At 37.4% G+C, this 13799-nt stretch overlaps 1 protein-coding gene across 3 annotated transcripts in view; it reads right to left on the bottom strand.

Moving 5' to 3' along the window:
- The window catches only part of LRRC7 (leucine rich repeat containing 7), a 460161-nt gene that overhangs the window by 291913 nt on the left and 154449 nt on the right, over positions 1-13799 (bottom strand). For all 3 annotated transcript variants that reach the window (XM_036256050.1, XM_036256051.1, XM_036256052.1), the window contains one exon: positions 2945-3147. In XM_036256050.1, coding sequence (XP_036111943.1) covers positions 2945-3147 — 203 coding nt within the window. The remainder of the gene's footprint in view (positions 1-2944; positions 3148-13799) is intronic.

Consider the following 13799-nt stretch of genomic DNA (forward strand, 5'->3'; position numbering starts at 1 on the left):
GCTGTTGCAAAAGGGAGTAAAGACAGTCTCTTCAACAAATGGCATTGGGAAAATTGGACAAGTACATGCAAAACAAATCAAACTAACCCACCAACTTACACCACACACAAGAATAAATTCAAAATAGATAAAAGACTTAAATGTAAGCTGTGAAACCATAAAAATTATACAAAAAACACAGGCAGTAAAATCTTCGACATGTCTTGTAGCAATATTTTTTCCAATATATCTCCCTGGCCAAGAAAACAAAGGAGAAAATAAATAAAAGGCATGCTATTTTGTATTTTTATCTTTCACTACAGAAAACTGAGCAACACAGATTGAACTATTCCTCATAAAAAACAAAAACAAACTTCCTGTTCTTTCATGTCTCTTTTTGTATCTTTTCTGATAGATCCTTGACATATGTTTACCTAATGTCATTAACCTGACTCTGTTCTCTTCCTGTTGTATAACATCTTACATTAGCGAGTCATGATCAGCTAGACTATTCTCAGTATAAAATATCAGGAAGAAAAGAATAAAAACATTTATAATAGGTAAGTCTTGCCGTAACGTAATACCAAGAATATGAATGGCTTATTTCATTTAGCATAATAATCTCTAGGTCCATCCATTACTCAACAAATCTGAAATCACAATGGTAACAATGCCACAAGAATACAAAAAACCCCATAAAATAAGATGTTATTTTATGTTATTTAATAAAATATGTTATTTAAAAATGTTATTTAATCTAACTTCAAAGATTTAAATCCCCGAAGGGCTTAAAACTTTGCCTACAAGTGTTTAAAATGTTTAAACATTGGTTTTGCTTAAGAGAAAATTTTCCTCATAAAATAATTTTATAACTTTTTGTTTGTAGTGCCCATTGGTAACCTCCCCAACCGTCCTTTCCCCCTTCCCTTTGCATTGCTGCCAATGATCACAACTCCACAGACGTGGCCCATCACTGTTTAACCCAATCACAATGACACCTTCTTTCTTGCCACAGAGGATTCCAAGGATAGGATCAGCAACAAACAAGGGCACAATTGAGGCTAACGAGATCTAAGGATAAATTAGTTGTGGAATTCTGGGGGAGACACTTTCTTGTCCTTCTCAGAACAAGAGAGTTTTCAGGAGCCAGATAATTCTTTTTTTGGATGTCGTAGAAGTGAACTCCAGAACTGTTGCAGCCAGTCTGCCACCATGAGAGAAGACAGCTTCAGAATAAAGTTGATCCCACACAAGGCAAATAAAAACATATTAACTCTTTGTCATGGCTGGTTTGGTTCAGCGGTAAAAGCGTCAGTCCACAGACCACAGAGACCCAGATTCGGTTCCCACTAAGGGTATGTACCTTGGTGGTAGTTTGTTCCTGGTCCCGGTTGGGGTTGTGTGGGTGGCAACCAGTCGATGTGTCTCTCTCACATTGATGTTTCTCTCTCTCTTCCTCCCTCTCTCCCTCCCACTCTATCTGAAGATGAATGCAAAAATGTCCTCAGGTGAGAATAAAAAACAAAACAAAAACATACTAACTCTGGAGCCTCTCCTAATGGATCGTCACACTCATGTGAGCCAATCAATCCTATTTCTTGTTTGAGTTAACTTGGATTGGGTCTTCTATTACTTGAAATACACATAATGAACCCTTAGTGATACATCATTCTTTTTGTTTCTTAGTTTCCAATTTCCTTAAAAATGCACAAATGTATTAATGTACTATTATGACAGAACTCGATGTCAGATAACTTAGATCATAGCTCACTAGCACATACTTTAGGAGAAAGTAACTTACAGGGCTGTTTTATGAAAAGAACAAAATTGAACGGGGGACTCATTGAAACCTCGAGGAATTATGTGAAAGATCTTTGAAATCTATAAAACATACCAAAAACAAAAGATAATGATTTCTTCTTAATTCTTATACATTGGGAAAGTATACATCTAATATATTGGGAATGTCTTTGGTTCCACTTGCATTATTTTATTGTTGATGCTACTAAAGCTCCTAGTGACTTACCTGATGTATAAATCTCTCCAGTGGCATCATCTGCGTAATGCATCAAGTCAAACAATGCTGTATGACTCAAAAATTCATAATCTGGGTCCTTCCACTCTCCATACTCTCCCTACACATTGTGGGAACTCACCAACATGCACCTTCAACTCCAGACTGCTCACAGCTCTGCTCTCCTCTACTCTCCATATATAACATCTTAATTTTACATCTGTGCTTTTCGGTCAAACCCTTTCCCCTTTCTCCAAGAATAGAAATCTTTGCTATACACAAGTTCTGCCACAGTATTTGGCTCTTTGGCTCTGATGATATATTACTGTGCATTTACCTCCAATGCTTCCATTTTCTTTGTAATTAGATCTTTGGGAGCAAGAATTGATATTTCTCTTATAATTCCTCCCCCCCCCCGAGCCTAAAATATTGTGTAGTAAATATTAAATAGTGCTTTATTAATTAATCATACTTTTAGTATTTGTCTTACAGAATCTGTCACACGAATCTAGAAAAAGATTGTAATTGACTAGATTGACCGAGGGCTGCCAGATTTAGCACACAAAAATATAGGATGCCCAATTAAATTAAAATATCAAGGCATACTATGAAAAATGATGATTTCCATGGAGTTCCATTGGTTACTAACATATCACAAGAAGTTACATATAAAATGGAAAAAATAAAAGAAAATAAAGAAAAAAATTTTTCCTCTTAAATGTTAGGAGAAAAGCTGTCACATTTTCCAAAAATTCTGACTGGTGTTTGTTAAAATAAATTTGCAACATCGATTTTAAAAAAGGTAGTGAGAATATCAGGGAAAATTATACCAATTTGAGTGATTTGTCAATTACCAGGACAGAGGGCTATATTTAGCATTATCATTATGTCAAGTCTGTGGAAGTCATAAAATATTCATATACAGAATATATTTTAGTTTGTCGAAATTACCTTCGGTAGCTCTTCAATTTGATTGGCATCCAGATAAAGCTCCTCTAACGTCCGTTCAAAGTTGAAGACCTCTTTTGGCACCTGCTGAAGGCTGCAGTGGGAGTAATCTAACACCGAGATGATTTCTTCTTCGCCTCGGAAACATCGGCACGGCACCAGACGGCCGATGAGTTTCCGCTTGGTGGTCATCTCCAGGCACTGCACTGGAGAAAAGCAAACACACAGTTGCTTAATCAACTGCCTACGGAGGGCATTCTTGAAATACTGAAAACTTAGAAATTTAATGTTGGTATATATTTTATAATTACATAATACTTTGACATGCCCATGCATTATCTCTTTTAATCCTCAGACAAACCTATCGGGTATGTGAGATAGGATTTATTCCCATTTAACAAATAAAGCAATGGCTTTAGAGAGGTTAGGAGACTTCCCATTACCACGCAGCTTTGGAATAGCAGAACTATGCCAGACACAGTCTTGACTCAGTGCACTTCTACTACCATGCTTACACTCTCATTTGAAACATGGATTTTATGACATGCTTTTAAAAAAATTTATCGTTATTGCCCAGCTGGTGTGGCTCAGTGGCTGAGCATCAAACCATGCACGAAGAGGTCACGAGTTTGATTCCTGGTCAGGGCACATGCCCAGGTTGTGGGCCTGATCCCCAGTGGGGGACATGCAGGAGGCAGCCAATTGATGTTCTCTCTCATCGGTGTTTCTCTCTCTCTCCCTTTCTCTCTAAAATAAAGAAAAATAAATAAATAAATAAATAAATAAATAAATAAATAAGTATCTTTATTGTTGAAAGTATTACAGACATTCCCCCCTTTTTTCCCCATTGACTTCCACCTGCCCCCCCAACCTTCACTGCACTATTGTCTGTGTCCATGAGTTATGGATACATGCATATAAGATCTTTCCTTGATCTCTTTCAGATTTACACAAATAACAGTGCAAAACAGAAACCTCCAGAAATTGTGAAAAAAAATAATTTTCTCCCATTTCTGCAAAAATATTAAACTTTCACACCTAAAGTTTATAATGTCTTCTTTTTGACCCACAAATTCATATCATCAGTCAACATATACTCATTGAATAACCATTCTGTTCTAGGCACTGATCTTGGTACTGGGGATAGAGTAATGAATTGAGAAAATTCTGCTTTCATGAAGCTTATATTCTATTGGAGTGACAGATCAGTTAGATTGGTTATGTGTTTCAGAATGACGGCTTATCTTCATGAATCCTATCATTTCAATGGGAGAAAACAACTTGTAATTATGGTTGAAACCTGCAACATACTTGGCATTTCTCTAGGTTAAACTGACTAAATACCATACATGTTGTACAGATTTGTATCATGGTGCCTACAACACTTTATTAAATCTATTATTTTTCATGTCATATTTTTCATAGACAATACACTTCTTGAGGGTACAAACTGTGTTTTGTTCATTTTTTGCATTTGTCTTGGTACTTGACATGTAGTACACATTCAACAACAAATGCAGAATGAGCAAATGAAGGCATGAATAAATAAATAATCATGCTTGGGACTCCTTCCTCCAACTACATCAGGTACTGATAATTCATTTAAAAAACTTTTTATTCTAACCAAAAGGGCACTATGTCTGTGAATGTCTCGCCAGGAAGAATAATGACTTGTGTCTACCTCTGAGTGCCCAGAGCAATACTTGTGTGGCTTCCTAATTATCTGTACTATTTCCTTATATAATAAGTGAGTTCTGTTGGGGCCCAGGGAAGGTCACCCCAATATATCCCCAAATAGCATATTAATTATTTTGAATTATAGTTACTTAAGAAACTATCCTGCAAGAAGAAAATCCTGACCACTCTGTCCCCGTAAAAGCAGAAGATAAATCTCCCTGTGATAGGTGCCCTCGCTGCTCCCAGAGGCTGAAACAACCCTATCACAAGATTTAAAGGAATCCACAGTCCACATCAAACTGAAAAGTTTTTGAACAGTAAATGAAACCATGAACAAAATGAACAGACAACCTATTGAGTGGGAGAAGATGCTCCCCAACATTATCCAATAAGGTGTTAATATCTAAAATTAAAAAACAAAAACAAAAACAAAACAAAAAAAACTCATACAACTCAAAACAAAAAACCCCAAGCAATTCAATTAAAATAATGGGCAGAAGACAAAATAGATGTTTTTCCAAAGAGGACATATAAATGGCCAACAGACATGAAAAGATGCTCAATGTCACGAATCATCACAGAAATGCAAATTAAAACCACAATAAGATATCACCTCACACTTGTCAGAATGGTCAATAAATCAATAGGTAAGTGTTGGTGAGGATATGAAGGAAAGAGAAACTTTGTGTACTGTTGGTGGGATTGCAAATTTGTGCAGCCACTATGGAAAACAGTGTGGAGGTTCCTCAAAAAACTAAAAATAGAACTTCCTTATGATCCAGCAATTCCGCTTTGGAATATATCTGAAGAAATATAAAACATTAGTTTGAAAAGATATATGTACCCCTATATTTATTGCAGGGCTATTTATAATAACCAAGATATGGAAGCACCCCTGATTATAGGTTGGTGTTTTTCATGTCTCCATGTGGAATCTAACACATATTAGGCAACCAATAAATGCATCTAGTAAATATCTGACATTTATTAGGCACCTAGTAAACGCTGAGTTTATTGCAGTAATAAAGGTAAGCGATGTTGGCTTAGACTTCTAACTGCAGCAGTGAGGATGGAGAGGAGTGAGAAGCTGGGAAGACATTTAAGAAGCAGAATCCAAAGTGTTGGTGATGGATTAAATGAGAGATGAAAGGGGAGGCTGTGGGGGAATAGAAGGTGTCTTAAGAGATTCCCAGGTTTTTAATTTGAGTCACTAGTAGCCACATTGACCACTCAGCTGTGATGCCGGAGAGCTGACTATAGGCGTATACCCTGTCTGCTTTGATGACCCACAGATATGTGAGGAATCAATTGTTCATGCTTTTTTGTTGCCTGGTGCCTTGTACTTACCCTTTTATGCTGAACAACATGGTTAGTTTTGATATCCATCTGTTGCTACCAGCAAATTTTTTTATTATGAACCACGAGAACAAAGAGAATATCCAGGTTTGCACCTGAATCATTTGGCCAGAGGGTCCACTGACCACGAAGACTTTTGGAATTTAATGTATTTATAACTGCTTTGCCTTTCATTGACCTAAAATGTAGGCTCTTTTGATCACCTTTCTGTTCCATTTCTCATTCCCACAACGTGCTGAGGTTTTCCTCTGGCCCAGCTTCTCCTTCTTCGACTCCCTCTGAACTCTGAGATCATGCCTTACATTTATTCAACTTCAATGAACTTCATCCTCTCCACTGAATGCTCCCTCCCCATCAAAGTTGCAGCTGAAAGTTGGTTCATTTACAGGCTTTCTGAATGCAGCAGGATGATTTTCAAACGTCTTGAAATTTCTGGGTTGGAAAGTGGAATTGTTGTCCTCCTTGTTTTCTAAAAAACGATCACTCTTCTCTCATCCTGTGAAACCTCTGTCCTTCAGTGGTCTCATTACCTGGCAGTAACATCTCTTTGCCCTTCCTCATATTATTCATCTCTCGAACATCCTCTCCACCCACTGATAACTTTGGTATCGAATTCATGGACTATTTCTCAATTATAATTCCTTCCATTCCTGACTTATGCTCCCTACACGTAGTAACTTTCAACTTTTTAGAGCTTTTTTTTCTACCCTAAATTTCTAAATAACTTGATTATAGTGCTACTCTTGATTTTTCAGTTCTAGGTTGCTAGTATGAAATGTGGCAGTTTATCTTTCTTCTAATAAATTCATATATATATATGCTTTAAATCTTTTTCCTCCTGTTTCTTGCATTATTTCTGAGTTCTATTTTCTGTTTGTTTATTTGGGTCTTTATATTTCATGATAGAGATTTAAAAAATATATATCTGGTGATCCCTGGCTGTCTTTCAATATTGAAGAGTGAAGCTCTAAAAAGCTACATATCATTTCAAAGTACTAGTATTTATTTTATGATGACTACATTCCACTGCAATTGAATCACCTTTTATTTCTTGTGCATCTTTCTTTTTCTTTAAAAATTACCTCTTGTTTTCTTTGGTTGGATTTTCTATGTACCTGCCACGAATTCAATATCCCATCTCCTCTTGGTATAGTCAAGCACATGTAATTCGATTTTTAATCATCCCCCTCCCCTGAAATAACCCTTCAGGAGCACTGGTCCTTCCTGCTCCTGTGTGGGTTGGTTGACTTTCTAGACCTGATAGGTAACTGTCATCCTGAAATGTCTCTTCATTATTATTTTGTGAATTTTGCTTTTCTTTCTTGTGTTATATCTACTATTTCTTGGATCCCATGTCTTTTTGCTTTCTAGAGTTATTGGGATTTAACATCTGATGATGGAATATAACATCTAATAACTTACTGAGAAAGCATCTGTGGTAGGTACATTGTTTAAGAACTTTGCATGTCTGAACATGCTTCTATTTCACCTACAAATAATTGAAAGTTTGGCTGGATATATACTTCCAGGTCAGAAATAATTTTCCTTCTGTATTTGAAAGCATTTTAACTTATTCTTTTCTAGCATTTAAAGTTGTTACCAGGAAACCAGTCCTATTATTATTAAAAATCTTGTTTTACACCCACATTCCCTTCCACCAGAACATTTAGAATTTGTATCTTATCTGTAATCTTTTGAAATCTCATGAAAATGTGCTTTGATGTGTGTGTGTGTGTATGTGTGTGTGTGTTTTAATTGTATTGTACAGGTACTTGGGCCTTTTCACTTTGGAAGCATGTATCCTTCAATTCTGTTCAATTTTCTGTTATTTAATTGATAATTTCCTCCTCTTCATTGTTTTAGTTCCCCTCTTCTGCAGTCCAGATGAGCAGGAATGTAGGACCTACCTCTTAGATCTCTCTCTGGCAACAATTAGTTTTTTCTCTTGTAATTTCCATGTCTGTGTCCTTTTATTCTATTTTCTGGAAGATTTTCTCAACTTGATCTTCTGAATCCATCTACTCTACTATCTATGTCTGATTGCATATTTTTACTCTCCAGAAGTTATTTGTTGCTTCCGGAATGTATGCTCCTTTTTCAGAGTATCTTGTTTGTATTTCAGCAGCCATAAAAGGTTCACGTTTTTTCAGAGGATATTAACTATCTACTTTAAATCTTTTCCCTCCTGTTTCTTGCATTGTTTCTGAGTTCTATTTTTTGTTTGTTTATTTGGGTCTTTATCTTTTATGATAGGGATTAAAAAAAACATATCTGGTGATCCCTGGCTGACCTTCAATATTGAAGAGTGAAGCTCTAAAAAGCGAATTGAAAGCTCTGTATGCATAATAGGTTTCACTGCAGGACGACCTGGCGGCGAGCCAAAGAACAGTCCCATCTCTTGTTTGGGGCACAACCATGCAGTTTTGTGTATAGAGAATTTCAGTCAAGTTTCTGTAGTAAATCTCTTCAGTTCCTTGCCTGGTACCTGTTGTCTTCAAGATTTTATTTTTTTATCCTCACCTGAGGACATTTTCCCATTTTTTGTTCAGATAGAGTGGGAGGGAGAAAGAGAGAGAGAAACATCGATGTGAAAGGGACACATCGAGTGGCTGCCACCCGCACGACCAACCAGGGCCAGGGACAAACTGCAACCGAGGTACGTGCCCTTAGCGGGAACCGAACCCGGGTCTCTCTGGACCACAGGCTGACATTCTAACCGCTGAGCCAAACTGGCCAGGGCTGTCTTCAAGATTTTAAGGAGGTCTATGGAGCAAATTAATTTTTATATCCCATTGTGAGTACTTTATAATATAGCTAATAATGCACTTTGCAAGTAGATGAATATAAACGACATCTACATCTTTTTCCCAGTCTTTTCAACATTTGCTGCAATCTCATCTCCTGATATCTTCTTTTATTTTTTCTGCTCCATGAGTATATATTTGTACTTTAATTTAGTGGAAACCTGGTTGTAAAAATAGATAAATAAGGAAAGTGGGAGATTAACTTCCATGTTTAAAAGAAAAATGTTTCTTTAATCACTTTCAGGCTTTCTATCCCTCATTAGTTGACCTATGAGAAATGCTGAGCAGAGAACTCCGTTCTTCATTTGGAAATACTCCCCTGACGGCTCACTCTTCTGACATCCATCCTTGCACTTCATTTCCTCCACTTCAGTATCCTGAGAGGGAGCTATCTTCTCTACCAAACCCCGAGATTTCCAGCATTCGCGTTTTTCTCCCCAGGCCTGTTCCCTTCTGATCATACACTCTCTCGCTTTGCCACCTCACTCTCCTCTCCCGGCTCTCACTTCATGCAACTTTAATGAGTGGATAGTTGTACATTTTTAAAAATCTCTACCCAGTTATATTTCACGTATCATTTCTACTTCATATTCTATGTGCATCTCATACGTAACTGTTAAAAGCTGAAGTGATGCTTTTGAAAGGTGTGGAGCTCATCATGATGGTCAAGACTATAGAGACAACTCTCTGGGTGTGTGACTCTGGGCACACCGTTTTAGCTCTATCAGTTTAGTCGTCTATAAAGTAAGAGAGCACATACAAAATGCTTAAATTGGCCCTGGCTGGTTTGGCTCAGTAGTTAGAGTGTGGGCCCATGGACAGAAGGATCATGGGTTTGATTCCCAGTCAAAGACAGGAACATGGGCTGCAGGTTCCATCCCAAGGTCTAGTGGGGTTTATGTGGGAGGTGACCAATCATTGTTGTCTCACATTAATGTTTCCCTCTCACTCTTTTCTCTTTCTCCCTCCCTCCCTTCCACTCTATCTAAAAAAACAATGGAAAAATATCCTCAGGTGAAGATTAACAACAACAGTAAACAAACAAAACACTTAAATTGTGTCTTCAAGTTTCAAGCATTCACAGTGTTAGCAACTACTGTTCTGCCAAACCTCCAACCCCTCCTGTGTTCTCAATCTCAGTGAATGGAAATACGATTCGCCTAGTTTCTTAATATAGAAACTTTGGCACTGTTCTTGACTTCTCCAGTTCGTTCACTTCCCACATCTATCACCAGTTCCTAAGCATCAAATAGCCTAAACATTTCTTGAACCAAGTGCAACTGCTCAGCAACCTAGCTCAAACTATTAACTTTCGCATTTATACGTGTCCCTCTCTCTGCCTCCACAGTGCAGCTGGCATGACCTTTCTATAACACAAATATCATGCTGTCACCTTCTGGGTACAAATACTTCAATGACTCCTCTCTGAACTCTAGGCAAAGTCCACTTTACGTTAGCCTACCAAGGGTAATAATGTACTGCGTTCTGACTGCTGCCGACCACTTACTCTTCTCTCTCCTTGCTGTGCTTCTTGCATTCACAGCGTCTTTTTTTTTTTTTTTTTTTATCCTCTCCCGAGGACATTTTTTCTATTTTTTGTTCAGATAGAGTGTGGGAGGGAGAGAGAGAGAGAGAAACATCGACGTGAAAGGGACACGTCGAGTGGTTGCCACCCACACGACCCAACCAGGGCCGGGGACAAACTGCAACCGAGGTACGTGCCCTTAGCGGGAACCGAACCCGGGTCTCTCAGGACCGCAGGCCAACGCTCTAACCGCTGAGCCAAACCGGCCAGGGCCATTCACAGCGTCTTTTATGTTCTTAGGGCTACATGACTTTTCTCATGCTCGGGCCTTCCGCAATGAGACTGCCTCTGTAGATGCCCCTTTCCCTTGCCTTTAAAAATAATTAGGTTAAGAAGGGAAAATTGCTTCTTCCTATTCATCAAGGCAGGTTATGATTCTTAAGTATGTGTTCCAACTAACTGTATGTTACAATTCCCTTTGATTACATTTTAATTACTTAATTCAATATCAATTCTGTTTACTAGATTGAAACCTCTGTCATGTTCAGCCTATTCAACAATGTATATTTCCAATAACTTGTCTAATACTTGGTCTAGAGTTGATAGTTTAAAAACATTAACTGCAGCTTTGGCTGGTGTGGCTCAGTTGGTTGGGTGTCATCCTGCACACCCAAAGCTTGCCAGTTGGATTCCTGGTCAGGGCACATGCCAGGTGATGGGCTTGATCCCCAGTAGGGCCATGCAGGGGGCAGCTGATCCATATTTCTCTTTCACATTGATGTTTCTACCTTCCTCTCCCTTCCCCTTTCTGCAAAATAAATTTAAAAATCTTAGAGAAAGTTAACGGTATTAGCAAATGCATATGGGAGCTAAGATAATTATAACTTTTATTTGTATAGTCTGCAAAAATTTCAAAACAATTTACAATGTATCACCTTAGTTTTTCATTAAAAAACAGGCATTCATATATTATTTTTCATATTTTAATAACTAATCGAGGTTTAGTGAGTCTGTGATGTGCATAAGGTCACACACAGAATAATTAGTAGACCTGAGGTTGCATTTCATATCTCCTTACTGCAGAGCCACTGATTTTTTTTCATTAGCAGATCCTGCATTACATTGCTGGGAAGGTGTATAGCTTACGCGATTTACCAACATGACGTTATTACCAGTACACACATACACACACACACACACACACACACACACACACAGTCTCTCACATACTCACACACATACGGGAGTGATTTTCACGTAGGATACTTTATAGATGCAAAACAGAATAAAGGAGTGGCAGTGAGACCAATAACATTGTCCTCTTTCTTAGTGATCAGTTTTAAAGAATTGTTTGAATGTCAAAGATATGGAAATGCAATATGGCAGACTGAGAAAGCTTTTCAGTAATTGTGTAAGCATGAAACACAAGAAAGCACACCTACATTACATACAGAATATACAGAAGCACACACATTTTTTTCTGAAGCATGACCATTGCCCAGTATACCGCAGAGGCATGTAGCTTCACACCCAGTGTTTGGAGCTTGACTCAGAAGCAATCAGATTCCTCAGCACATCCAAAAGAGGAATTCTTAGATTTTCAGTTTCTCAAAGGGATTAAAAAAGGCAAATGCAAAACGAGTATTCATCATTTCCTCGTAAGGCCCTTCTAGTAAATTCCTTGAAATCAAAGATAAGAGCATCTTTTTCTGGATACTTACAATACTGCATTGATTCCCTTCTCTCCTGAATCATATTTAAAACAAAACAAAAAACAACAACAAAAAACTAAATTGATTAGCTAAAGGGGAATTTTTTCTATAACCACAGTGTGTAGTGAACAGCCTCCCTTTAGATATTCTCCCAGAATCAAATGCATTCAAACAGCAGGACTTGCTGACAAGGCCTCACCTAGGTGAAGCAAAAGGGAGACTCACCTTGCTAGATTCTTCAAATCCTTCTCTACTGATAATTTACACCAAAAATAATTTCAACCATTTGAGAATTATGCCTGCAGCAGTTGACTCAAGTTGTAAGAATACAGGTATCAAAATACCCGACTTTCATTCCCTCTGCATTCCTTAGGATTTCATACCTACATCTGTTCATGTTATCCTTACATAATATGACATACCTTGAGAGGTAAGGGGATAAAAGAAAGTTCGATCTTTCCAAGATTTCTTGTGACCAATACTCTGGCTGTCCTCATTAGTTGGCACAGACTTATATTTTTCAAATAACAAATGTTTCTATTTATTCACTGAGGAACCCATTGCTTCACTGAATGTGCCACAGGGATATGGAAAACTGCCAAGTTCTCTCCATGTCCTACTTCAAGAAACATTTTTAAAACCATTACCTACCCTCAAGTACGTCTCTGAAACCCCCTTATCACGACAACATGCATTTGATTCTAGGACTCCAAGAGGAGCATCTGAGGCTTGTTTTTTGATTGTTAAAATGATCACACTTCAAAAATACTCAGATTTCATGGGTTTGTTTTCATCGTATCATAACAATATCTGAAACCCTGCAATTATACATGATTTGATTTGCTATCAATATATGGACACCAGTTTGTCTTGATAAAGATCAATGATCTCTCATTAAGACACAACCCTTGTGATGTTTAATGGTGATATTATCACATTAGCAATCAAAACAAGACATCAAGGAGAAAAGCATGATGCCTGGTACCAAGAATAAGCTTATCAAATATTTCTAAGTCATGTTTTTTGACAAGTTACTTCTAAGTACAGCAATGTTTCCATTCTCTCCAGACACATTTTTTTCCCCAAGAATTTTCATCTACTGATTTCAAGAGTCTCTTTCTATGAATTATTCCTAATATAAACCATCATCCCTGATTTAGTTTCTGCTTAATGAGCTACTTGTCTTCAAATAAAATTCAACTAGTCTAAAGCAGGGCTTGGAAATATTTACTAAGCTCCTACATTGTACTAGACACTGTGCTTTTTTCCTTCTTGATTTCTTGTTTCAATTAGCTATGCTTTAATTCTTTTAATTTTGTTATCTTGGAGTCATCTACTCCTTTCTTTTCTTCTACAGTGAACATCTTACATCTTCCCCATCTTTTCTGTACCATTCATTCAATCTGGATCAGACTCATCATATCCTGGTAGTACTGCCAAAACCAGAACTGTATGGAAGTATGCTATTTCCAGATAGCTTTCTTTTACCATCACTTATTCAACACATGTTTATTACACGTCTGCTCTGTGGTAGGTAGGTACTGGGTTATATGAGCAGGAAATACCAGCGACTATAAAAACTTTGGTTCCTACTCTAATTAATTTACTGGAGAGTGAGGAAGATGAATACTGAATAAAACACTGTGCAAATAAATCCATAATTGCACATTATGATAATTGCTATAAAAGAAAATATTAGAGTTTTATTCATTTTATATATTGACATACACATTAAGAATCTCGACTAATCTCCTAATATGAAAAAACAGAAAATGTTAAAGTTT

This window comes from Molossus molossus, unplaced genomic scaffold (genome assembly GCF_014108415.1).
Source record: "Molossus molossus isolate mMolMol1 unplaced genomic scaffold, mMolMol1.p scaffold_m16_p_12, whole genome shotgun sequence".
NCBI classification, from domain to species: domain Eukaryota; kingdom Metazoa; phylum Chordata; class Mammalia; order Chiroptera; family Molossidae; genus Molossus; species Molossus molossus.